Source organism: Equus asinus, chromosome 7 (assembly GCF_041296235.1).
Source record: "Equus asinus isolate D_3611 breed Donkey chromosome 7, EquAss-T2T_v2, whole genome shotgun sequence".
In the NCBI taxonomy this organism is placed as follows: domain Eukaryota; kingdom Metazoa; phylum Chordata; class Mammalia; order Perissodactyla; family Equidae; genus Equus; species Equus asinus.
This window is the reverse complement of record NC_091796.1, coordinates 99,937,760-99,965,167: the sequence shown is the minus strand read 5'-3', so window position 1 is coordinate 99,965,167 and position 27,408 is coordinate 99,937,760. Positions and strand designations below refer to the sequence as shown.

Genomic DNA, 27,408 nt, shown 5'->3' with positions numbered 1-27,408 from the left:
ATATTTTCTGAATTTCCTTCCAGTCTTTTTTTCTCTCTACATGGATTATGTTTATTTAATACAAAATAAGTATCAAGAAAATACTGGGATGGTAGGTTGTGGTCGTGAGCTGCGGAGTAATCGTCTGATTAGGGACCCACCACCCACTTAGCCAGCAAGTTGTCTAACCTCTCAGAGCCTCGGTTTGCCGTGTGTAAAGCTGGGATGATCCTGCCTGTCTGGCATTTGTATTGTGAGGGGTCCGTAAAGAAGACTGCCTGGAACACCCCAGACACCAAGAACGGATCAGCAGCAATCACACCACCCCCCTTGCTGTCGTGACCACTATCAGAACAGCCTTAACCCGAGCCAGGTCAGACTCACAATCCACTCGTTTGTTTGTAAAAAGCTAGGACAGATACTTTGAAAAAAAGTCCCTTCTGTTGTCTTCATACCAGTTCCAGGAATCGACCTGACAAATATTGACCAGGCTGCTCTGATCGTCAGACACCATTTTCCTGCGGGCACGAGGCGATGCAGTGCTGAAGACCCACGGCCCCAGCCCAGGGACCTTGCTGTGAGTACCATGCGCCCACCGAAATGCAGGCAGGGCGGCAGCTGCTTGTCTCTCTTTCCCTCTCTCTCTCTTTCTCTCTCTCTCTCCCCTCCTCGCTTTGGCAGCCGGAATGGGAGAAGTGAGTCCCTTAAAGGAACAACGCAATCATGTGCGGCTTCTGAGGCTTGAAGTAGGAATGTCAGGATTTAAATAACCTTTCGTAAAAACTTGACCTTCAAATATGTTGAGAGAGGAGCTCCCAGTATTCCCAGCAGCTGGATAAGAGATCAGAACAATACACCCCAAAGCAAAATGACAATGCTGTAGCATATTTGCTAGAAACTGGTGTGTGCTAAGAGCCCTGGCCTGGAATTTGAGTCTGGCCCCTTCCACTTAACAGGTTTTGGTCTGGGCCCTGAGTCTCAGTTTCCCTGTATGTACAACAGAGATAACACCACCTATGTGTTCAGGTTCTCACAAGGATTCAATTAAATGAAGTAAAGCAAGCGTTTCTCAACAGGGGCACTGGGGCATTCGGGCAGAACCACTCATCATCACGTGTGACTATTCTGGCATTTGAAGAGCTTTCTCACGCCTCACTCTGTCCCCCTAAATGCCAGTGGCACCCCTCCCCCAGTCTCTGAGATGACCCCAAATACCGCCCCACCCCCTCCACACATGTTCCTCCCCCTACATGAGCAAACACCTCTGGTTGGGAACCAATGATACAAAGTATCTAATATCCTCACCATAAAATAAACACAGTAAATGAAATATTGTAGCTAATTAAAGGGGTTCTTAATTTTCCTCTGGGATCCTTCTGGAAAAGGAAGAAAGAAATAAATTGGGTGTAATTACACCCAGCCTTGGTAGAAGGGGTGAAAATTGACATTGCTTACTTGCTACATGTCAGATGCTTTATACATTGTATGTCTTGTCTTCCTTAAGAGACCCCACCCCCAGGAGGCAGGCATGGTCATTTGCATTTTGCAAATAACACCACCTATTCAGAGAGTTTCTTTTGCGTGGTGTCACACAGTGAGTTGCTGCTGAATCTTGATTCAAACCCAAGCCCCCCGCCTTACAAGTCACTCCTTTTCAGGAAATAGATCCTTCTGTGAGTCTGGGAATCTTTCGGATGCTGTAGGGTAGAAAACAGCGGTGAGTTCCACTGGGTGAAAAGAATAAACTGGAAATGGTTTCGTCATAGTTGTAACTCTTATTTTCCCAGGGTAGACCAATATTTAAATTGTTCTGCTTCTTCCAAACCTCCCCTCAAAAGAAAATCCAGCCTGAGTGGAGAAAGTCATGAAGCCAGCTACAGGGAGCTGTGGTGGAGGGAGGGAGGGAGGATGCGGCCTGGGGACAGTGCCCGCAGGACTTTGACCAGCAAACGTGTTTCAACATACCCGATAATGAGGCTGCATTTGTCCCCCCACAACTGGCCTTTGGGGTTTGGGAGGCATTTAAGGCACCAGGTGCTGTAAACCATCTCCAGAAATGTGCTCTGTGCCACACTGTCACAGCATCTGTAATTGATCCAGAGGCCACTGGTTTGGGCAAAAGGTACTGAAAGTGCTGCTTAAAACACAGCGTTATCAGGACAGACAAACAACGAGGATCAGGGCGGTCAGCAGTGGGCAGCCGCTGTGGAATGGGACAATGGAGGGGTCACTTTTGAAGGGAGCAGGGGGACGATATTCTTCCTGAAGACATCAAGACCGGGAGTCCGAGTGGCTACATGGTGGGGTGCACTCTGCAGGGACGAGGGGACGTGTGTGTGGAGGGAAAAGGGAAAGGGAAAGGAGGGCACTAGACAGGGCAGAGCGAGCAGAGACGAGCGTTGTCTACACTGCAGTCTCACATCGCGTTGGAGCTGCCTTCCTGGCCCTGAAGCAAGGGGTCTCCTGCTCCTGCCTCCCTTTGACCTCCCCGAGGTGGCTCGAAGGGTCTTCTGGTGCATTTTATAACTTAAAGCACAAGATACATGGCATTAGTTTCCCAGGGCAGCTGTAATAAAGTGCCATAGACTGGATGGCTTAAACCACAGAAATGTATTGTCTCCCAGTTCAGGAGCCCGCAGGCCTGAGATAAGGTGTCTGTTGGCAGGGCTGCTTCCCTCCGAGGCTGCGAGGGAGGGTCTGCTCCCTCAGGCTGCTGCCCCAGTTTCTGGGGGTTTGCTGGCAATCCCGGGGTCCCGAGGGTGGCGTTCTTTGCCTGGTGTTCCTTGTCTTGTGGAAGCATCACCCTGCTCTCCGCCTTCACGTTCATGTGACATTCTGCCTGTGTGTGTGTGTCCAAATTTCCCCTTTTCCATAAGGACACTGGTCACGTTAGATTGGGGGCCCACACCAGTGACTTCATCTTATGAAGTCACTCATAGAGGTTAGGATGTCAGCATATGAATTTGGAGGGGACACAATTCAACCCATTGCAGATATCTTTCCTAAACCTCTGCATCAATTAAGATACAGGTTTCAGCTGCTGCCTGTGTCAAGAGGTACTTGAAATAACAGGTTTGATGGAGGCCGAGTTGATCTCTCTCTCGTCTCCCCTGCTAGGCTGCATCCATCCTGTGGCTTTCCCACCCCTCGGGGGCTGCCCTCATCCATAAGGTCTCCATGGCTGATCATCACATGCACACTCCGGATAATGAAAGACCGAGAGAATAGAGGGCACCCCCTTTCTATGGGGGCCTGACCCAGGAGCAGCACACGTCATCCTATCCCCTCCAATGGGCAAGATGATAGTTAGTGGCCCTGCCTAGGTACCAGGGAGGCCCAGCACTACTTGTTGTCGCGGTGTCCTGAACATTTGCTCCATAGTATTGAGTGTCAATCCAACCCGTCAAAGTTAATGAATGACTGAAGGAATCACTGGAAAGAGGAAAGGAAAAGGAAGGAAGGAAGAAAGGAAGGTGGAGGGAGGAGAAGTAGAGGGAGGGAGGGCAGAGAGAGAGAGGGAGGGAGGATGAGTGGAGGGCAGGAAAGATGGAAGGAAGAAAGGAGGGAAGGATGCGGGGAGAATAGACCATGGAAGGGTTTTACAGCCCGGAGTCTCTTCTGAACAGACTCTACAGCCGTATCAATATGTAAAGCTCATCTGAGGGGCTGCAGCTCTGACTGGAGCTTTCAGGGGACAAGTCTGGAGCCCTGCTTGCTCAGCCACCACCTCGTCCTCCGCAGTGCCCCTCCTGACTCCTCCCTGGTATTCAGTTTGGATGTGAGGTTTGTCGTGTAAGCAATGGGGAACCATGGAGCTCTTTATGAGAAGAGTGACACATTCAACATCTGTTTTCAGAGGATGGGGCCGCCGTGGCTGTGGCTGCTGGAAACAGGGATCCTGGCCTCTGTCTGTTGTCAGCCCTTTCCCGCCCATGGAGATAAGAGTCTCGGGGTGCCTCAAGCCCCCAGGGACCAGCTCTCAGAGCCAGCCCCCGCCTACCACAAAGTCACACCCGCCATCACCCACTTTGCTCTGCGATTGTATAAGCAGCTGGCAGCAGAAACCCCGGGAAACATCTTCTTCTCGCCCGTGAGCATCTCTAGCACCCTGGCCCTGCTCTCTCTTGGGGCCCAAGGGGACACTCCGACTCAGATCCTGGAGGGCCTCGGCTTCAACCTCACGGAAACCCCGGAAGCTGACATCCACCGAGGTTTCCAGAGCCTCATCCACACCCTTAACCGGCCCAGCCCCAAACATGAACTCAAAGTAGGCAACTCCCTGTTCCTGGACAGGCAGCTAAAGCCTCGGCAGCACTTTCTGGATGCCATCAGGGAGCGATATGGGGCTTTCGCTTTTTCCGCCAACTTCACAGATTCTGCCACAACCGGGAGGCAGATTAACGACTACGTGAGAAAGCAAACGTATGGGCAGGTGGTGGACTGCCTCCAGGAGTTCACGCGAGACACGCTCATGGTTCTTGTGAACTACGTCTTCCTCAAAGGTGAGCGCCGGCTCCGGCAGAATTGTCGCCCCCTCCTCGCTCTCCAGTCCCGCCCAAAAGGCGCCGCCCGGGAAGGCTCAGAGCTCTTCCTTCTTGGGGTCACTGCTGTGTACTTATATAGTGTTCTTACACTGCTACTTGTTGATTTATCAATTTTTGGTTTCTCTTATCAAGTTTTTTTGATTCTTTTTTATTCTATTTTTTTTGGTTATGCAGTCAATCTCATTTTTCTATTAATAATTTATTTTTAGAAAAAATATTGTATTATCTATCTCAAACAGACAGAAATATACAGAGAATAATGTAAAACCACCGTAAACTCCCCCACCAAGATTGAACAAATATTAACATTTTACCATTTGCTTCAGATTTTTATTTTAAATATGATTTTGCAGATATCAAATCCTTTTGCAGTTCAATTCCTTTTTGATCCCTCCCCGATCCATTTCCCTCCTTCCACCCCTCCCCAGAGGCAACTGCTATCCTAAGATTGGCGTGGATCCTCCTAATCCATTTGTTCAGGCCATTAGCACATTGAGTGTGTAACCATAATTGTATGGAATACAGTTTACGTGTTTTAAAATTTTACCCAAATGGCATCATAATGTATATATTACTTTGCACTTGTGTCTGAGTGTCATTACACGTCTTAATTTATACAGATAGCTTATTTTGAATGCATTGAGCATTTCACACTTTTAGGGTCCATTTCTTTTTGCTTCCTTTATTTCCTGAATTTGCTTCATTTATTTCTATATGTGCTACTAGGAAAATGCGCTCCTCCATGTTTTTTTTTTAACTCAAGTCCATGCTTTAGTCAGATTTCCTTAGTTTTTACCTAACGTTTTTTTCTATTCCAGGATCCCATTCAGCATCCATATTACATTTAGTTATCATGCCAATTTAGGTTCCTGTTGGCTGTGACAGTTTCTCAGACTTTCCCTGCTTTTAATGACCTTGGCAGTTTTGAGGAATATTGGCTGGGCATTTTGTAGAATGTTCCTCAATAGAGATTTGTCTAATATTTTCCCCATGATTAAGACTGAGAGTATGGAACTTGGGGAGGAAGAACCCAGAGGTAAAGCGCTATTCTCATCACATCCTGTCAAGGACACAAAGTATCAACGTGACATCACTCTTGATGTTGACCTTGATCTCCTGGCTGAGGTGATGCTTGCCAGACTTCTCCCCTGTAAAGGTCCCCTTTTTCCCCTTTCCATACTGTGCTCTTTGGGAGGAAACCAATATGTACACCGCACACTTACGGAGTGGGGAGTTATGCTCCATCTCTTTGAGTAGGAGAGTCTACATAAATTATTCGGAATTCTTCTGCACGAGACATTCGCCTCTTCTCCCACACTTATTTATTCAATCACTGATTTATATAAGTATGGTCTAACGGATATTTATTTTATACTTTGGGTTATAATCCAATACTACTTCATTTTCTCACTCACTCATAATGTTTCAGTGTTGGCCATTGGGAGCTCTTCCAGTTGGTTTCTGTGTCCCTTTGATATGACTCCACCTTTGCTGACTTTTTGGGAGGAGGAGCACTTCCTTACTTTCTCATGCTACAAGGGTACTAGGCTCATCTTTTACATTTTCTCCCTCCAGGAAAATGTCTCTTTTTCTCTCTGTGCTGCCATATGGGTGATTTCTTCCGTGTTAGCTTCCATTTTACTAATTCTCTCTTAAGTCAGGTCTAATCGTTTAACCCATCCATCAAGTCTTCAATTTCACTGTCATTTTCATTTTAACAATTCCTATTTTTTCTCAAATCTACCCGTTATTTTCTCATAATGATTTATTCTTTCCTTATGAATTTTATTCCTTCCCTTTTTTTTAACACACTTAAAAAATATCTTTTAGATTATTCTATTCTCTAGAGATCTTGAACAGTGAATTCTTGGTTTTCTTACCCCTGCTGAGTCCTTCTCAACAGAGGATTGAAATTTTCAGCTTTGAGCTCATCTTCAGTGGAGATTTTCTGTATGTATGAGTTTCTTATGGCCTCTTGTGGAAGTGTCTCTAGGGGACAACTTCCCATTCGCCTTTGGTCCAGTCCTGTTGGTTTCACTGGTTTTGTATTAATTTCCAGGTTAGTAAGTTTCTACACTGAATGAATAATGAGAACATGGAGCTATTCTAGATTGGGGAGTTCCTGCACTGAATCAGTAATGAGAACAAAGAATACAGAGTAGGTGACTCTTTCTCCTCTGTCCCTAGAGATGTGATGACCTGTCCTATCTGGTCTCTGCACCCTGGGAAGAGTTTTTCCATTCAGGCTTCCCAGATGGAGGAGGGATTGCCTTTCATAGCTCCTGACTACGTACAGAGAGTTCACTTCAAGTGTAGACCCAGGTTTCATTTATTTCCCCTGAGAAGACATTAAACACCACCCTCAGGAGCTGTATCTGATTTGATAACCCACCAGCCAGATGACTTCAGATCCAAATCAGACATAAGCATTTCTGGCTTGTTTCTGAAAGCTTTGCTACTTATTTTTTACCTCAGGTATTTATTTAGTTATTCACTATTTTATCCATCTTTTCTAAGTGTTTAAGCAGAAAAAGTAGGTTTTCCTGCTTTAGTTCAGTCTGTGATGCTGACCAGAAGTCTCAAGGGCCTGAGTCTCGATCATCTTTGATTCTCCACAGTTTGACATGGCCAAGCATGTTTTAAATGTTTGCTGAATGAGTGATTTTGAGTTAAACTTGCCTCGTGCTTGAGGCCTTGAGGAACGCTCTTCATTCATTCATTCATTCATTCAAGAACATATATTAAGTACTGACTACATCACAGGAGCTATCTAGCCTCTTGGGGAAATTTATGAAGAAGATAGAGTTTTCCTGCCCTTGGGTGGCTCACCTTCCCATGTGAGTTGTAAATAAGTAAAAGGTCAATTACAACTCAGTGGAAAGTGATACTCTGCTTGAGTAGGTGTGGGTGCCATGGAGCTCTTAAAAGAGACACCTCTCCAGAAAGAGGAGGCATCTAAGATGAGACATGAAGAATGAGTTGGGTTTACTTCTGAAAGAGGCTGCGGGAGAGGTGGAGAGAAGAGGGTTCCGGTTGAAAGAACAGCATGTGCAAAGGGCCAAGGAAGAGAGATACCATTGCATTTTCAAGCAACTGGAACAAATTTAGTTTGATGGAATATAGAACACAGAACACAACAGGGGAACGCCTAGGGGGAGCCGCAATGGAAAGGTAAGCAGGTGCATGTTGACTTTATCTAGAGGACCCCAGAAATACCAAAAAGTCTGAAGCAGTGGAGTGATATGATCACATCTATTTTAGAAAGTCTGGCTGCAGTGTGGAAAATGGTTTGGAGAGGAGGAAGGGTGGGAGAGCAGAGCCAAGTTAGGAGATCATGGAAGTGGTCCAAAGTTAGTATCGTGGTGACCCGAATAGAGTTATGGCTTTGGAGATAGAATCAGTAATACTCGGTCACTGACAGGGTGTGGGATGAGGGACGGGATGAGCCAGCCCTTTCCCTGTCTCCAGGACCAGTGCTTTCAGGAGGCCAAGTCAGGAGATGGTTCCTGGGTGGAGACTATAAGCAGAAAGAGAAAAGATACCACACACGTGGACAAGACTGTGACCACCAGATTCTGCGTTTCTAACTATGTCTTAATGAGTTTTGCATTAACATTTTATTAACAGACATCTTTCTCCTTGTCTGGTTGAATATTCAGGAGTTTGGAGGTAGAGGGTGGCTCTTGGGCTACTCTGTAGAAGGTTGCTGCTGTCTAGAGCAGCTTGGCAGAGAGGGGTCAACTCAGTGTTTGCAAAGAACCTGAGCTGGGGAGCCAGAGGCAGGCCCCAATCCCTGCTCTACCCCTCGATGGCTCTTCAAAGTGAGAATTTCACATAAATTCACAGAGACTCAGTTTCTCATCTCTCACATGGAGATCATAATATTTGTTTAATATTAATTTTGATGAAGATTTAAAGAGATGATGCCTCACACATGGAAGGTGCTGAGTTGGTAGAAATACCTTTTGGCCTCTTGAAAGCTCAGTTGTTCGGAAATGGAACAAAATCATAGGCCGTTAGAGCTCAAACTCTGGCGACTTGCTCTAGTGGCTGAACCGGGCCTAAATTATGGCACCCCTGATTCTGTATCCATGCCACTTCTCTGCCTCATACTTAGATGTCCAAGAGGAAGTCACCAATCCCATGTGGCTTGGTGTATGTCTGCCCAGATTTGCTCTCTTAGAGTGTGTTCTCATGGTTTTGTGGGTTTTTTGTCCCAAGCTAAGTGGAAGCATCCTTTCAATCGCTACCAGACCCAGAAGCAAGAGAGCTTCTCTGTGGACGAGAGGACCTCTCTCCGCATCCCCATGATGCACCAGAAGGAAATGCACCGGTTCCTCTATGACCAGGACGTGGCTTGCACCGTCCTCCAGATAGAATACAGTGGAAACGCCCAGGCACTGCTGATCCTCCCTGACCCTGGGAAAATGGAGCAGGTGGAGGTGGCTCTGCAGCCAGAGACCCTGAGAAAATGGGGCCAATTGCTCCTGCCCAGGTAAGCATCAGAGCAGAAGGACTCCAGCAGACCTTGCTCAAGAACCCCAGCAGGGCTGGATCAACTCCGGTCGCAAGAGCCCAACTCCTAGTTTTGGCTCACCACTCTGCCCTTCAACCAAGTGTGATCTTGGGTGATTTCCTTACCTTTGGGGCCTCCCATTTCCCCAAATGTAAAATCAGGCCATAACAACCACCAGGTTGGGTTGTGTGGGGGATTAATCGAGTTAACATGTACAGAGCGTGGCAAGTGGCCCCTGGTGCATGGTAAGTGCTCACTAGGCGTTAATTATTCTTATCCTTCTCAGCATCTTCCCGGCCAACTTCCTTTCCTCTTGCTTCTCCTTTTCTCCAAATAATAATTTACTACCAGAAGGTAGTCAAGCATAGGCAAAAAATCAGATCAAGGACAATTATTAAGCATAATTATGACTCCCATAATGGGTGAAGGGGGTGTAAATTAAAAATAAATAAATAAAATAAATAATTGTGGCTCTCACAGAACAGTGTATATGTCTTAAAAGTGCCTCTTTTTTTTTTAATTAAAACATTTCTTAAATTAAATATCAAGAAGAGCCGTGTAAAATCAAAGTGCCAGTTTGATGAGATCTCTCTCCTACCCGCTTCTGTCACACTCCTTTCTAGCCAGTGGTTTCTTCACAGGAGTTTCAACCTTTTCTGTTTTCCTAGATTCTGTTCACTATCTAACCTCTTCTTGGGGTATATCTTCCTTTATGGGGTACTCTGGGATGAAATCTGGCCTTGAGTTCTAATTCTCTCCTACTATATGATAAACCACCCCAAAATGGAATGGCTTGAAAAAACCCGTCTATTCTCTCTCTTGCTCCTGTGGGCGGGCTGAGCGGTTCTCTGTGGGGAGCCTCTTGCGTTGGAATCAGAGGGTAGCTGGGGCTGAAGCAATGAAATCTCCTCCACTTGCAAGTTTGGTGTCTGGGCTGGATGGCTGGCTCAGCCGAGGGCTGGGCAGGCATCTCTCTCTCCATGCAGGCGAGCTTGGCTTCTGCACAGCAGCTCCCGGTAGTTGATAGTGTTCAATGGCAGCTCAGGGTTCCAGGAGGAGTGTTCCAAAAGACCGGAAGTGAAAGCTCCCCCTCTCTTAAGGCTTGGGCTCGGAAATTAGCACAATGTCACTTTGCCAAAATCAATTGGTCAAAGCAGTCACAGAACCCACCCAGATTCGGGGTGGGGGGCATAGAGCAAACCTCCTGATGGCCACCTTTAGCCCACCACCGGTCACCCTCATGCCCAAGGAGGCTTTTCTCAGCACCCCAACCACACCGAGGAACCAGGGACAGAGAACTGGTGTTTTTGAACAGAATTTCACATAGTAAATAAAAGAGAAACAGGTCAAGGACAGAGGCCAGGATTTAAGGGCATGTCCCTGTTTTCTGTGAAGCTACAGAGCTCTAGTCAATTTCTGATTCCAGCTGCATATTCTCAAGCTTCCTTGGGGCCAGCCTGCCCCTTCCCTCATCACAGGAGGAAGTAGCGTAGAATCTCCTAGATAAGTAGACTTTCCCTCAGGAAGGGTCTATTTTGACTTTCTCGCCTTGTTCTCACTTTGACTTCAAAAATCAAAACCAGGGGCTGCCCTGGTGGGGCAGTGGTTAAGTTCGCACGTTCTGCTTCAACGGCCCGGGTTTCGCCAGTTCGGATCTTGGGTGCAGACCTACATACCGCTCATCAAGCCATGCTGTGGCAGGCGTCCCACATATAAAGTAGAGGAAGATGGGCACAGATGTTAGCTCAGGGCCAGTCTTCCTCGGCAAAAAGAGGAGGATTGGTGGCAGATCTTAGCTCAGGGCTAATCTTCCTCAAAAAAAAAAAAAAAATCAAAACCAACACAAGTTGCATTTCTAAATCTCAGATGTCCCCGATGACTGTTTCTAGCACCAGAGAGACAATATCCTAGCGGGCATTGTGATGGGCTTTCAGACACGCAAACTTCAGACTGCCAGGTCTCCCTCCACTCCGCAGTGAGGAAGGCTAGCTTGCCCAGGGGCCTCATGCTTCCTGGTCACTGTTCATTTCTTTATTAACATTGCCTGAGGGCCTACTATGTGTTGGGCTGTCTACGGGACACCCCTCTGCCAGACTCTACTCGACCCCTCTCCCTGGCTGGGGCCTGCCCCCAGCGCTGCCTGTGGAAACTTTGTCAAGCAGGCCAAGATGGGCCTGTTTTCTGTTCTCTGCGTCTGTTTTCTGCTTTTCACTGTTCAACCCCTGACTTCCAAGTGCCTCCCACGTCAGTGAGGCAGCTGGTCCCTTGTACCGGCCCAGGAGTTAAACCGGCGATGACCTGTGGCCCTGAATTAGGGTCTCTAACCCGAATCCATTAGAGGCAGAAGTTTCCAAGCTGGCCGTTACCAGTCCTGGCAAATGTCAAGTAACAATCAAGAAGTATCCCAGGGAGAAAAGGACAGATTTGCTCTGGGTCAAAGAAACTTGTGAACTTAACCCGGGAATGTGGCAATCCGATGCGGAAGGCGTGCCAGCAACAGGAGGGAGCGTTAGTCCACTGACTTGTGCCTCACCCCGTACATACGCCATGTCTCATCAGATCTCACGACGGCCGTTGAGCCTCAGACAGGTGACAGATGACATGTTTGTATGAGGGGGTTGCCAGTAGAAGGATTTAGAATATAGTCCCTAAGTTGAGCCAGCAGAACTTGCTGATAAATCAAATATGGAGGTGGGAAAATGTTAACAATATTTACATTATGTGGTCGTTATGTGGGTTCAGTCAGTTAAGCCTTGTAAAATCTAGCCCAGTGTCTGGCACCTGGAAAGCCCTCCGTGAACGTGGTAAAGATGGAGACATATGGCTGTGCTAGGAGTCTTCTCAGACACACACGCGACATACTCTGTGCAGTGGGAGAGAGGGAGGCTCTGGATCATGGAACGTTCTGGCGTAGCAGGTGGTGTCTTAGAAAGACGCATTCCCCCTCACTCTGGGAAACACTTCTCCCTCCCAAAGCTCAGGCTGCCACAGACAGGGCAGTGGCGACCTCAATAATGAGACCGCCCCACTTCTCTGATTCCCTCTCCAGCCTGTTGGACTTGCATTTGCCAAGGTTTTCCATTTCTGGATCATATAACCTGGAAGAGATACTTCCCCACATTGGTCTCACCAACATTTTCAACTTAGAAGCTGACTTATCAGGAATCACCGGGCAACTCAACAAAACCATCTCCAGGGTAAGGTGTCACATGTACGTGTGGGGGAGTCTTTTTTCCTTTGACGTAAAGTGCATTTGCAACTCAGGGTGCCCTTTCTTCTCCCTGCTCTGGTTCTTTAATACCACAGTCTTTAAGGAGACTTTTTGTGGGCAGCTTCCTTTCCATGTACCCTCTATTCTTCAGACCAGGGACACAGGGTCCTGAATAGAGTAACACACATTAGGGTCATCCACAGAGCCAGAATTTCCCCCAGTGTGAGACCAGCTTTGTTTTTATTCCTCACGCTTCCTCCTGGGGCCAGCAGTGAAACTCTGTCTGTCTTTGTCACAGCTAGAGAGTGGTGGGCATGGTCAGGAGGTGTATCCGTCAGCCTTGCTGCAGTAACAAGCAACCCCAACTCTCAGTGCCTTCTCATAACAGGGGTTTAGTTCCTGCTCCTGTTCCATGTCAGAGGTGTGTCACCACCGCCTGGCTGCAGACCTCCTTCACATGTCTTCTTCCTTTCAGGATGTAGGTTAAAGGTGAAGCCCCTCCTTGGGACATGCCATTCTCCAACAGAAGGAAAAAAGCAAGATAAAATGTGCAATGGCTCTTATCACTTCTCCTCACATGTGGCCTAGGTCACGGCCACTCACGTCTCACTGACTAAAGCAAGTCCCACAGTCAAGACCACCATCAATGGGGTGGGTCTGTGTTCTCCAACTGCAGAAGGCATTGCTAGTCACAGGGCATGGGTGAGGATCGAGAACCCTCTAATAGGAAGGGAGAGTTAATATTTGAGGATAATAATGCAATTTTCCGCAGGAGAGAAGGCGCAAAGTCCCTTGTTTGCCTTTCTGTTATCCTTTCTGTTTTACAATAGTTGTTAATTATCATTTCAGTCTTTGCTAGGAACTTCATAAGGAAAGTTTTGTCTTTTATTTGGAACAGACCAGCTGAGATTTGGAAGGTGAAACCAAGGCAATAGGGCCATGGTCTCGTGTGTGTGCACATGCATGCTTGTGTGCCTGTGTGTGCCTGTGTGTGTGTGTGCCTGTGTGTGCACGTGCCCACAGTGAAGAGCGTGAACAAGAAGGAAAAGAAAATATTTAGCCTTTTAAAGAATTCCTTTCACGGTGACCTTAAATGCTAGGTATATCTCTTCATAGTGCTTTTTAGACTTGAACAAGATTGTCAAGCCCAAAGTTTTCCAACTTTTTTTAAAGCCTCGGAATCTTTTCTTCTTAAGGAGTTGTGTGAAAAATGAGGTTTAAGAAAAAGGAATTCTTCTCCCAGAGACCAATAGAGAGCTTGGCACATTAGGCAAGTGGTTCCACTGAGCTCCTTTTGAAAACTGTTGACTTAGGCTAAGCGAGCCATTTTACAGATGAGAAAACTGGGGCGTAGAGAAGGGAAGCGCAGCTCGGAGCAGAAAATGATGTGTGCCGTGTGCACTAGGAGCTTGAGAATGCTCCTCGAAGCTGCTGCTGGGCTTTGCAGCCTGGCTCCTGCTCGGACAGCCCTCGGCCCTGCTCAGGCCCATTTGCCTCCCCATCAAAGAGCCAATAGCACCGTCAGGGTGAACCCCAGGATCTGACGGAGGGGGAGAAAATGAGGAGAGGAGGGAAATAAAGTCTAGAGTCGCTTCTTTGGGAGGGGGAGCCTGTGCGACCTGAAGGGTGTTGCTGTTTGCCTCCGTCTCCTCAGTGTCCCACAAGGTGGACTCTGTCCCCTCAAAGCGCCCTGAGCTGATGCTGACTCTGCTCCTCTTCTCTCCTTCTAGGTGTCGCACAAGGCAGCCGTTGACATGAGAGAGCGGGGAACCGAGGCAGGGGCTGCCTCCGGCCTCCTCGCCCAGCCCCAGTCTCTCAATGCAACCTCGGCCCCACACGCCCATTTCAACAGGCCTTTCCTGGTGCTCCTTTGGGAGGTGACCACTCAGAGTTTACTCTTCCTGGGAAAAGTCGTCAACCCGGCCGCAGGGTGACCACAGTGGGAGGCCGGGGGGTGTCTTGTCTCTCCCCCCTCAAACAAACAGGACGGCCAGCACCAGCCTGTATCACGGGCTGCTGTGAGGACCAGTGTGCAAAGATGCTAATAAAGTTGACCTTGGGTTTTGTGAACGCTGAGGAGCGATGCTCACAGGGGAGGGTCAATGCGTAGACCAACTGTTAGCCGTTCACTCCACAGTCTCCTCAAATCTGGCGTCCACTATGGTCAGAAAGCTGAGAATGAGAACAGCCTCATGCTATGGCCTCCTGGGAGATGTCCACCACTGCCGCCACCACTGCAGATCTTTCCTAGATGTCCTTTGGGGTAGGGTCCCAGGAAAGGCACCAAGGACATCAGGAGGAATAAGCAAGTTTCTCCCTTCGCAGTGGCTGATCTTGGCTATACAGTGAAGTGAGGTCGTCCTGCACGGTCATCGCCCAGACGTCAGGGGTCAGTTCACCTTGAGGGGAGATTGGAGCCAAGGCAGGGGCTCCGACCACGCTCCATGAGGAGAAGATGGTGCAAGGATGGGCCAATCCAGCAAGGGAGGTCAAATGCCCAAGGGCAGCCCCAAGAAAGAAAGTGGGAGGGTCAACATGGCCTGTGGGACAGTGAGTATAGGGCACAAACTTGGTTAGTGGAAGGATCTGGGGGCAGTATTTGATTGCAATGGGGCATCTTTGGAGGTCAGAAGTCCCATTCCCACAAGTGTGACCCTCCAGGCTTAAAGAGGCACTCATCTGAAGCTGGTGGGGAAGCAACACAGAGGGATGCCAACCTAGCTCCCTGTCTGTACCGTGCGTGTGACAATGCCCATCCACACTATGAAGCCCGTGCCAAGACCCAGGGGTGGCTTCAGGTGGTGCATGTCTAGGAAGGAGCCATCCCCAAAAGCGCAAGTCGTAGGACCCCACCCTCACCGCCATCCTAAGGAGGTGAGACTTAAGTTGGATCTTGAAAACAGGCAAGCCCTAAATAAAGGGGAAAAGGACAAGACAGTCAGGGGAGGATAGAGGAGACACGCTGCGGGCAAGGGCAGCTGGGAAAGAAAGAAAAAGGTACGTTCTGAGAAAACCAGGTTTGCAGCAATAATCAGCTCATACAGGATCACAGCTGGAGAGGTGTTTGGAGGAAAAGGTTGGAGGCCTTAGATGCCAGGGAAAGGAGTGTGGACTTTGTCCTATAGACGGTGGGGAGCAGCTGTAGGCCTGGGAGCAGATGTGGATGTGGACAAAGTGGTGATTGGGAAAGTCATCCGATAACTGGGCATGGATAGGCCCAAGTGGGGTGAAGCCAGGGATGGGGCCAGTCAGGAAGGTACTGTGAGGTCCACCCCCACCACGTGCCCTGTCCTGGCCCGTCTTACATCCCTCCTCTATCAGACACTAGCACACACGATCCCAAGTCCCAGCCAGACCCTGTGGCCCTTGGCGCCTCCTCCCCACCTGGCCCTGCCTTCCCCCTGGCAGTGGACACCACTTCTCTTAGAAAGGAATGAACCCCAGAAGGTCCACCCCATGTCCTGGGCAGCCCCATGTCATGCGTGATACTTTTCTGTTGCTTTGAACTAAAAAGTGAGTAATAGCTGTATTCAAATGCTTGATGATCTGCCCAAATCCTCTCCAACAGTGGCGTTCGCTCCTGCAGAAATAAGTGACGGATTTTCCAGGGATATGCAAGACAGAGATATTAAAGGAAGAGGTTCCTGAATTGAGCAATCTTACACTGGATCAGGCATTCTGGAAGATTCTGACCCTGGAGTGGGGAACCTGAGAGTCAAGGGTCCCATCCTCCTGGGGCTCAAAGACTTGCAGGGCAGATGGACGTTGAACAAGTACCTGTGTTAAAGTGGGTGGACAGCCATCACATGGCCTGCATGCAAGGCTTTGGGACCCACGCATTCACTGCTTCAACACAGGTTTATCAACACCTGCTATGTGCATTCCCTGCTAGTTAGGCAGTTGGAATAGAGCAGTGAGCAAAGCAGACAGTAAGCCCGGCCCTCGTGGGGATTCCACTCTAGATGGGGAAACAGACAAAACAAAACAAAGTAAGTAAAGTACACGCTATACAAAACAAGTAAGGAAATTACATGCTATATAGAGAGAGCAGTGAGGACAAGTTCTCCTTGGACAAGAATACACCCAGCAAAGTCCCCATGATGCACGTGAAGGGGCAGCTGGACCCTCTGATGGTGACCAGGTGGAGCACTCAGTGGTGACAGGATTTAAGTCAAAGGCTATAATATGCTCCCTTCATCCTTCCTATGAAGGGAAACTACACCTGGATCCCTGTCGTCACTTCTGGAAGAGAGGACTCTACGGAGACCAGGGTAGTCAGTGGTCTAAAGGTATTTATTAACTCTCTGCTCTGACCCAGGCCTGGTGACCATAGAACCATTGACCAGCCCCTCAACTCTCCCATGTCCAGTGTCCCATTGAGGACACACTGTGCTGGAGGGCAGGAGACATGCCTGCGTTCACTGTGCACTTACAATGAACTAGACGCCAGTATAGGCAGTTGACAGATGTCAACCAACTTAGTTCTCCCCCAAATCATGAGAAGTGGTTCTGCTGTGTCTCCTTCCTACAGGTGGGAAAACTGAGGCACGATTTGCGAGCCAGTGGCAGAGCTGGGATTTGAACCAGGCCATTCGGCTCCGTGGCCCTTGCTTAACCTCGATGCCACAGCTCCTTTCATGAGCACATCTCAAAAGTCATCCGGCCACACCTCCTTGGCTGCAAAGACCCGATTCTCAGAGTCAGAGGAGGGAAGAGAGGGAAGAAACCCTATGGGCAGGAGCATTTGGGGAAACTTTGTAGGAAAAGACCCAGAAGCATGGCTGGAGGACAGGGCTGTGCCCATTCGTCTGTTTATTGCCATTACCAGAGACAGGGACCGCACAGAATAGGCAGCTGGACACCTTTACTAGCTCAGCGCTGTGAGGGGGCAGTTATGACACATGGTGGAAATTTGAGGCAAAGACTCAGAGGTAGAGAAGAACACAGCTTGATGAAGGACACGATATAAACATGCACAGAGTTTTGTGTGAGGGTTTGGTGAAAGGAATTCTGCTCCATTCTGAGCCATGCAGACAGCACGCTTTCTCTCAGGTCTTCTCTCTTCCCCTCTCCTTGGGAGGCCAGTTGAGGCAGATTTTGGACGCTAGTGAATTCTTACAGCCTCCCACTAGTTGGGCAATCCTGGACATGTCACTCATCTCTCTGTACCTTAGTCTTTTCTGCAAAACAGAAAGTATAAACCCAATTTAGAGAATTGTTGTATCGCTTCTCAGCCTTTTGGCTGAGATGAAGTGTAGAGAATTGTGGTGAAAATCAAACGAGTTCATGAATGTGAGCATTAAGCACTTGGTATACGGTAGGTGCTCATTGAACATTTATTTCTTCCACCTCACCCTTTGGGTGCCCCAGCCTTCAAGGCTGCCCTTTATTCTTGTAGAGCATAGCTCAGCTCTGGGGAATGTCCAAATTCCCCCAAGTGGCCACTGGTCCAGGTGTCAGATGTGACCTCTCCTAGTGAAATCGTGGGGGTAGCGCTTCTCCAAAACCCAAGGGTGTGGATGGAGAAGCTTTGAGGACTTCGCCTGGGCATTACAGGCTTCATCTGGCGAGTGAGACCATTCTTGCTGCAGGGGCACTGTCTATGGCAACGTGGCACTAAGGGGGAGCCAGCGGCCCAGGGCTGAAACGGGAGGCACATGCTTTCTTAAGGTGTCTCTTTCATTCATCTGTGCATTAAGTAAGAGCCTCCCCCAGTGGAAATTCTAGATGTGCGCACACTGCAAACCAACCTTTTAACCACCTGGAAGAACCTGACCATTTTCGAGGAAAGTCAGCAGCTACCCAAAATTTACATTTTCAAATATCTTCTGGCGCTCTCTATGGTGGATACGGAACCATCTCTGCAACGCCCCAGAGTCCCAGGGACACTCGTTTTCTCCCTGGATTGCAGGAAAGTAGGCTTTGGATGTTGGACTAAACCTCTGGCCAGGTACAGCCTATATGAACACACTGAACCCTGTGGATCATCGGGGCCACTCTTGTCTGTCCCCCCACCTCAAGCTTCCGTGTGTCTCACAGAGCCCATGAAAAGTGGCGTAAAATTTCCACTCCCTTCATTCCAGCCAGGAACAGAGCTGAGAGCTTGAAAGCTGTCCATGTATGAGTGGGTCTGTTTCTAGATTATTTACTGTTCTATTGAACTATATGTCTTTTCTTGTGTCAATACCACACCATTTTAACTAATTCTTTATAATAAGTCTTGATAAGAGGTCAAATCCTCCAGCTTCGTTTTTTAGAGGTATTTGCTTGTTTTGCTTCGTTTTACCTTCAATGTCTGTTTGTTATTCTGCTCACTCCAGTAGTTCAGGCTAAAATAGTTGACAACTCTTTCTCTGTTCCTCCAGCTCCCGCCTTCCAGATCTTCATGGCACCAACCCTCCCATGCTCACGGAAGCCCCAATTCCTATATGAAGTTCCTAAGAACACTTTATTACAGAAAATACTTGCAGCACCTCTGTTTTCATGATAAGAAAACAAACTGATTCATCTGAAAACATCTTTGTTCTTCCTTCATTCTTGAAGGATATTTTTACTGAGTAGAGAATATTAGGTAAGTCGATGTTTCCTTCAGTGCTGTAAAGATCTTATTCCCTTATATTTTGACTTTCACAATTTGGGTTGAAAAGTTGTCTGTAATTCTTAACATTGTCATTTGCAAGTAATGAATTTTTTCCCTCTGGTAGCTTTAAAATTTTCTCTTTGTATTGTCTTTCAACCATTTTAAAATGACGTCCCTAAGCGCAGTTTTCCGTATATTAATTCAGCTTAGGGTTCCTATAGCTTCTTGAATATGTGATTGGATGTCTGTTATGGAAAATTCTTACACACTGTCTCTTTAAAAAGTGCTTCTAGTTCAATTCTCTCTTCTTTTTCTAATTATATTAGTTGCTTCCATCATGTCCCATATGTCTCTTAGGCTCTTTTCTGGATTTTCTATTCCTTTTTCCCTCTGGGCTTAATTGGGACATTTTCTATATGCTTCTCTCCCACTTCTACTCCCTTTTGCTATATTTGACCTACTGTTAATGAACTATTGAATTATTAATTTCAGTTATTTTAACTTCTGGTACTATAATTTTAATTTGATTGTTTTTATGGTTTCCACTTCTCTGTGAAATTTTCTATTTTTTCATCTGTTTCATTTACAGAATAAGCATGGCTATTTTAAAGTCTGTGTTTGATAACTCCAATATCTAGATACCTGTGAGTACACATTATCTATTTTTTTCTCTTAGTTTTCAGCTATTTTTCCTGTTATCTGTTGTACCTGATCATTTTTTATTGAATGACGGATATTGTGTATCAAAAATATGTAGCTTTGGCTGTTTGCTTCCCCTGAGAGGAGATTTGATTTTCTTCTCTCAGGCAGATAGAGTACAGAAAGATACCCTTCACCAGTCAAGGCTGGGTTCCCATCTTTTTGAGGTCTGGTTTGTTTGGCCTTGCCCCTATAATGTGACCATTAGGAGGTCTCAACTGAAAGCCCGGGCTGTTTTCCAGAGCCCCGCCCCCTTCACATGTTCCCACACTCATTTTTGTCTCCTGAGTACTGTGAGGATGCTAAAATCTCTGCTCCTTTAGCAGGTGACTTTTGCATGATTATTCAGGATCGCACCTCACACACGCACCACTTAGGAGTCAGAAAACTCCTTGGAGGGAACTTGCATGGCCATCGTTGGGTTGGATCCATCCACACTGGGTTCACTTCCTTGGGGTTCTATATTCTCCAGGGTCTGGTCCCTCAAGTCCTAATTTCTTGTTGGTTCTGAACTCCAACTTTTGTTTCCCCAGCCCGGGGGTACTGTTACCGGCTCCAGGCCACTGGGTTCTGTCCATCTCTATGCCCCAGATTGTAAAGCAGCAAAAGACCCAGAAGGAACAGGCAGCAGCAAGTATAAGTTTCACTTCAATGCGTTTCCCTTCTCTCTGGAATCTTCTCTCCATGCGTCCTTCATTGTGCTCCAGTACCTTCAACCATCTGCATTTTGATTTTATTCGGCATTTATAGTTTTCCAGAGGAAGGGTTAGTCTGATACTAGCTTATCTCTCAGCTACCTATAAAACATTCAGGATATTGAATGTTTAAGCGATGTCGGCACAGCCTGGGCCAACAAGTCCGTTACCTTCAGCACCGAATAGAGCGAGATTACTGAGGCAGCACTGAATAACATGAGTGCATGGTGATGCCTTGATCGGCTTCATGTGTGAGGGGGAAATGTTTCTCAAAGTAATTGGGATGCTTCAAATAACAGGTACCCTCAGCCTACATTTTATCACCCACCATTTACATGGAGAGAGGCAGTGATAGGAAGATGTTGATCCCGCACCCACTGTCCCATCAGCAAAGGCTAGCCCTGCCCCCTGCTGGTTACAAAGGATCGTCGATGCATCCTAGGAGCAGGTCAGGACCCCTCTTCTCCCTTTAGGCTGGGCTGAGGAGGGGTTGCCAGATAAAATACAAGATGTCCTTAGGACCAGCCTGGTGGTGTAGTGGTTAAGTTCATATGCTCTGCTTCAGCAGCCCAGGGTTTGCAGGTTCAGATCCTAGGCACGGACCTATACACTGCTCAGGAGGCCATACTGTGCAGGCATCCCACATACAAAATAGAGGAAGATTGGCCCAGATGTTAGCTCAGTGACCATCTTCCTCAAGCAGAAAAAAGATTGGCAAAGGATGTTAGCTCAGGGACAATCTTCCTCACCAAAAAAAAAAAAGAAAAAGAAAAATACAGGATGCCCAGTTAAACTTGAATTTCAACAAATAATCTTTTGGTATAAGCATATCTCATGCAGTATTTAGGACATACTTATACTAAGAAAAAAATTGGTTGTTGTTTATATAATATTCAAATTAACAAGGTGTCCTGTATTTTTACTTGCTAAATCTGGCAACCCAGCAAGGGATGTATACGGTCAACACTCATGAAGGGATTAGCAGAAAAAAAAGTTAGATCGAGCTGAAGGGCAGGCTGGCCTAGGCATCAGGGTAGAAGGAGCAGTGAGTTTGGTTAAAAGAGGATTCAAAGGAGAGAGTTATGAGGGGAAGCCAGCTCTGGACACTCACGTCTACTGTGTGAGGAAATCCAGGCAGCCTGCTGAAGGATGAGAGATGCATGGCCCAGGTGCCCCCATCACCATGGTTGACCTCCAGGCTCTTGCAAAACTATGAGTGAGGCCATCCTAGGCCAGTAGCCCAGCTGACCTGTCAGCTGACCGCAGATGCTGAGCAAGGCCAGCCAAGCTCAGCCACCCCTGGCCCAGAGCAGAGCTGCTCAGCTGACCTGCAGATTCATGAGCTAACTTCTGAAGCGGTTTGTTACACGGCAATAGGCAACTGCTACAAAGAGGAGAGGGTGTGTGGGGATGGACCTTGGGAATTCCAGACTGAGAAGACAGCATGACAAAGTGTGGTGTCTGAGTGCCCAAGGCCTCTCAGGTCCTCCGCCACTCCTCTCCCCAAGGGCTGAAGCACCAGGTTTTGAGGTATCTGCTTCTGTCCCCCCATCCCAGGGAATCTGCCAGCCCTGAAGGCCCTTGAACAGGGCCAATTGAACAAGAGATGGAACTTGATTCAAGGGTAACCCAGCCATTGGTCGACCACCCATGCGTTGTGTGGTCTGGCTCAAAAAGATGAGCTGGGCCAATCAAGGCCTTTCCTGGCAATTCAGAACTGGGGAGCTGCGAATGTGGTCAGAGGGCTATGGGACCAGAGCTGAAAGGACATGGGTCAGTTATTGAGGCCACAGGTGAAATGGAGAAGCAGAGGACGTTGTTTGGAAGTCAACAGAGCCGATGCCAGAAGGACGCAGAGCGGCCCTCGGACAGAGATGGGTGAGGAATGGCTCTGCTCATTCTCAGCGCTGGCCTAGGAGTTTGTTGATGATCACCTGGATCTAGGGAGCTGAGAAATGCTCAGCCTGGCCCAAGAAGAAGGTCTTTATTGTAAGGATGTAGGGCTATCTCAAAGAACCCGCTGCAAGCCATACAAATGTTTCTGCAGAAGTGGAAACTGGCGGGTCGTCAGTCAGGGTGACCTCTCTCTCTCTTCTCTCCCCTTTGGGCCCTGTCTCGATGCCGGACATCCTTCCCATTGTTTTATGTGCCTTGATTGACTCCCCCCACCTGCAGTAACCCCACTTTCCCACGGGGATACCTACCTGACCAAGCCTGGGGCCCTGCCTGCGAAACTGCCTAATAGACATCAGGTTTATGGATTGAGTGTAGTCGAGGAGATGCCCTGTAAAATCCTTAATAGTAGAATTGCACATTTGGAAGGACTTCTGCAAATCAATTGAACTTAACTTAGAAACTATGTTTTGAGCTCCTAATGTGCACAAGACACTGTTTTCATTCATTTGTTCATTCATTTATTCAAAAACTGCTCATTGAGCACCCGCCATACACCAAGTAGTGCTCAGAACACCAAGGTTGTGGGGAGAACAAAACAGACAGGGCCACCATTGTCATGTTTCTGAAAGCGACTGTGTGACACATGAGTCTCGAGGGGCCCTATGAAAAATGCAGTATTTCAGTAACTTTGGGGGCCACAGCATGACATACTTCCCTCTCGGAGATTTTAAATGCACAATCATGTTGAAGGCACTGAAAAGTCCTGTAGTGAAGAAATGTGCTTTGCTTTATTTAATTCAGTATTTATGAAGGTCATTTGATCACAGAAATATTGTTTTCTCATAACACTTCTTAATATTCTATGATTTCACGTTCTCTGTGACGCACTTTAAGGAACAGTGCTCTGTGGCATTATGAGCATTATGTTGTGTAGTGTCCTTTCTTCTTTCTTTGTTTTTCTTTTCTTTCTTTTTTTTTTTTTTTTGAGGAAGATTAGCCCTGAGCTAACATCTGCTGCCAATCCTCCTCTTTTTGCTGAGGAAGACTGGCCCTGAGCTCACATCTATGCCTATCTTCCTCTACTTTATATGTGGGACACCTGCCACAGCATGGCTTGACAAGCAGTGCCAAGTCCACACCCGGGATCTGAACTGGTGAACTCCGGGCCGCTGAAGCAGAACCTGTGAACTTAACCACTGCACCACCTGGCTGACCCCTGTTTTTCTTTTTTTCCCTTTTTTTAAAGAAGCACCTGAGGCCTAAAGAGGTAGTTGTCCTTCCCGAGCTCACCCAGTCCCTTAGGGGCAAACCTGGCCTGAGACCAAGTGCCCTTCCAGGATAGAGCATTGTGCGATGTTAGAAAGAAAATCAGAGCAGCAGCCATCACTGCTAAGCGTTACGTGCCGGGCACTGGGGTGAGATGTTATGGTGGCTGAGAGGCTGGTGAGAGATACCCTGTGGGTGGACGGAGAAGTAACATGAAAAAGTGAGAGAAAGTTCCCCGGGGGCAGAAGTACTCAGCTGTTTGCCTCTGCACCTGGACCCCTGGGCACATTCCTCTGGAACTTCTCCACCTGGGAGAGGGAGGCTGGCCCCTCAGGGCCAGGAGGGGCTCTGGACTCAGAACAGGTGGAATGAATTGGCAGATGGGCCATGAGTGTCTGGGGCCTTGAGGATGGGTTGGAGGCCCTGGTGCCAGAGGCCTGGGAGTGAAGGACAGGACTGCAGTCACAGAGTCACTGTCACTGAGCGATGGAGGTGAATGCCCCCCCTGGGACCTCAGCCGCCACCACTGGGCCCTCCAGGTGCTGGAGGAGACGCCATACTTGGCTCAGGTGCCCCCATCCACCACAGGCTCCCCGTCTCCGGGTTCAACCCCCCTGGAGGCGGGACTTGAATATCCAGAGCTGGGATTGCACAGGAATGCTCCCTCCGGCCTCGTGAGTGAGAGAAAACCAGACAGACCCACTTCACCTGCCAGGGTCGCCGCTGGGAGGGCAGCCCTCTGCTCCTGCGGGGCTGAGTCTAGACTCTGTAACCGGCACTGGCTTTGTAACTGCCACTGTGCTTGCTTACAAAGCCAGCTGACTACGCATCTCTCTGAAGGTCACAGCTCCTTCGTCATCTCAGCATCCCCGGAATGGGGTTCCAATCTAACTTTCTTCCAGAAGGTTTTGAGGCTATTGACAGAACAAAATAATATGAAAGAATATAACTCAAGATTAAAAAATACAAGAAGGCCATTTTTTTTAAAGTATGAGAGAAGGCAGAAATAGATGTTGTCAATCACTTATATTGTCCATACCTGTGCACTGAATTCAGTTATAAGTTCTTGGCTTTTGAAACAAAAGGAAAGATATAAGCTACGGAGCTGTTATTGACAAGAGAGTGCATGGATGTTCGTGGGCATGAAAATGGTTTGTTTGTTTCTTCCTGGAATCCAGCTCCAGTTGGTCTTAATATTAGCACAATTCTTCCTGCTCTGATTTTAAAAGGCACAGAAGTTTTGTTCAAATGATTGATGCCTGCAGTAGCTCTGAGAAGGTCAAGGCTACACCATGGAAGTTTGACTTAGACGAACTAGACGCGACGCCCTGAACAATTAGGCTCTGACTTTGAAGCTCACGTTCCAGGTAAGCGAGACAGGTTAGGAAACTAATGGAGGTTCAGCTCTTTCACTGTCTGCCAAGACACCTCTGCTCCCTGAGGGAGCTCTCCCTTCTGATAAATGTGTCCCCTGGCTAGATGAGTCAGACGCTGGATGATCTCATCAATTGTATGGGTTAGCAAATGCGGCAGATCTGCTCCACCACTGAGGGCTTTCTAGTCTGCTTACAAGAGCTGCCTTTGTTAATGTTTCATTAAGTGAGTCACACATGACACTATACACACTTCATAAAATCCAAAAAAGCAATAAGAAAAATAAAATTTAGTTACCCCCAAAACCCACCATCCAGAGGGAGTCCTATCAGCTTTTTGTTACATATTTTCTTTTATGAATACATACATTGCTAACGTAAATAGAGACATACACACATACACACACACACAAACACACACTTACCAAAATGAGATCCTACTATACGTACTGATTTCTAAATGTTTTTTGGACATAATAACATATTGTTTTAATGACTGTATAATGTTCCATATTTTATCTGTGCCATAAGTTTTAGTTTTAAAATTCTCTGTTAATGAACTTTCCAGTTGTTTCCAATTTTTAAAAACACCAAGATGCATATCCTTTGAATGTATCTGTGGAATTAAAATTGCTCACTCAAAGGACATACAGATTATAGGATATTGAAGCTTTTTTTCCCAGATTGTCTTCCCCAAAATTTGTATCAAATCAACTGGGTAGCCAGAGTTGATTTGAACTGTGATCTTTTGTCAAGTAAATGGATCTATTTCTTGATTCTCTCTCAGCTAGAGTGAATGCTCTGTGTTTTTGTGGGTGGTACCTTATATATTAATGCTGTAGTTTTTATATATGGAACAAGTCCCTCATATTCTTATTTTTAAAAGATTTTCCAGGTTTTTTTTAAATAAAATAATTATTTTAGGTGAATTTTAGAATCCTTTTGTCAGAGTCCAAAAAATGTTCTGTTGGGATGTTGGTAGGAATTACACTGAATATAAACCAACTCAGAGGAAACATACATCTTATAAAATGTGGAGTCTTCCCATCTAAGAACGAAACAAATCTCTTCTCTTACTCTCATCCTGATGTGTCCTTAACCAAGTTTTTTTCTTTTTCTCCTAAAGCTCCTGCACCTTTCTTGCTAATTTCATTCATGGGAGTATGATATGTTTTGTTGCTCTTATGCATGAGATCTTTTCTTCCACTTTCTGGCTGTCTTTTGTACTATATACAGGAAAACTAATGACTCACGTCTTTACTGACACCTTAACGAACATTTTGAACACGTTACCTGTGTCTAATAACTTTTCAAGTTTTTTCCCTTGACTTTTCCAGCACCATACACAGGTCCTCCCTATGTAATGATTATTTTGTTTCCTTGCAATGATTTAATCCACTCAGGACCAGAGATGGAAGGGAGAATCTTGAAATCTGGATGTGCAGGCAGGATGGGGCACAGTTTAGCAGTTATTCTCAGCAAAAGATAACCTTGGTTGGGGGGAGGGGAGTTCTAAAACTGGATTTTTACTCTCCTGGCCCAAAGCCTCCAGTTCTCCAGCTGTAGAGGACGTGCTTCTCTGCATCTGTACACAGGTGGGACTCTGTGCACAAAACAGCTCCTGGTTAGAAGTCCCCTTTTACTCTCCATCACATGAAGTCTGGCAGCCTCTGCGCCCCCTTGACTCAGCCTGGGAGAAGCGCCTTCTCCTCCAGATGGGGAAGGCTCATCTGTGCCCCACTGTGCTGCCCAGCCTCTCCTAGGGAGTGTTTCAGGGCAGCTAACTATGTTCCCACCCGTGTGCTCCATCATGTGCTTTCATTTAGTGGGCTCTGGGGGTGTCAGACAGAGCGGGCAGAGAGAAAAGACCAGGAGGCTTTCGATGACTCCCTCTGAGATCTTGCTCTGCCCAAGACCAGTGGTGAGATTTCAGCCCACAATAAGTGTCTTGGGGACAACAAGGCCCAGAGGGGTGGATGTGGAGAGCTGGCACCACTGATGCTTTAAATATTGTCTCTGCATCGGCTGTTTCCTGTTGGTTCTCAATGGTATAGCAAAGCCTTCTTATTCATTTTGCTTTTCATTTTATGTTCCTTCTACTCTCGACCAGAGGTGCTCAGGAGAATCCTTTGCAAAGAGAATTATTATTTCCATTATCCTGGAATGGAAAAAGAGAAAACCCCTGTGGATCGTGCAAATTGTGTAAACAACAAAAACTCTAATGGCCTTTTCCTCCAGTTCTAAGAATTTGGCAAATAGTTAAAAATAATTCTGAAAACCATTAACGTTTCTAAGAAGTACATTGCTTCACCTTTTCCGTTTCCGGTTACGAATGGCAATCCCAAACAATGGTGTGGGGTGTTTTCAACTCCAGCGCTTTATTGTTCCTCCGTTTGAGTCCCGTAGAAGGCTTTATGGTGGATCTTTCGTGCGCCTGGCTCCTCCTTCCACCTCTTTGAAGCTGATGTCACACATTTTTTCATAAGCCTCAAAGGCAGGTTTGTACCTGCCCTTCTTAACTTCCTTCAAAACTTTGTATTCTAACCAAAACTTCTATCAAAAGTACACCAATTAGCTCCAAAGAACAAGAGGCAACGTCAAGTGATAGCACAAGAAAAAAATCTATATATATAGTCTTAAATCTCAGCT

General features: G+C 47.1%; 1 protein-coding gene across 1 annotated transcript; it reads left to right on the top strand.

Moving 5' to 3' along the window:
• The first annotated feature begins 414 nt into the window (after positions 1–414).
• On the top strand, positions 415–14,335 carry SERPINA11 (serpin family A member 11). The gene is made up of 5 exons (XM_014832150.3): positions 415–556; positions 3,836–4,481; positions 8,745–9,018; positions 12,089–12,236; positions 13,981–14,335. Exons 2-5 carry the CDS (start codon positions 3,839–3,841, stop codon positions 14,182–14,184), a joined length of 1,269 nt encoding a protein of 422 aa, XP_014687636.3. The 5' UTR covers positions 415–556; positions 3,836–3,838; the 3' UTR covers positions 14,185–14,335.
• The last annotated feature ends 13,073 nt before the right edge of the window (positions 14,336–27,408 follow it).

Bases quoted from the DNA above. Each gene is read 5' to 3' on its own strand.
- SERPINA11 (XM_014832150.3), top strand. From the start codon at position 3,839: ATGGGGCCGCCGTGGCTGTGGCTGCTGGAAACAGGGATCCTGGCCTCT. The intron at 4,482-8,744 runs GTGAGCGCCGGC...TTTTGTCCCAAG, and splicing joins GAACTACGTCTTCCTCAAAG to CTAAGTGGAAGCATCCTTTC. The intron at 9,019-12,088 runs GTAAGCATCAGA...TTCCCTCTCCAG, and splicing joins GGCCAATTGCTCCTGCCCAG to CCTGTTGGACTTGCATTTGC.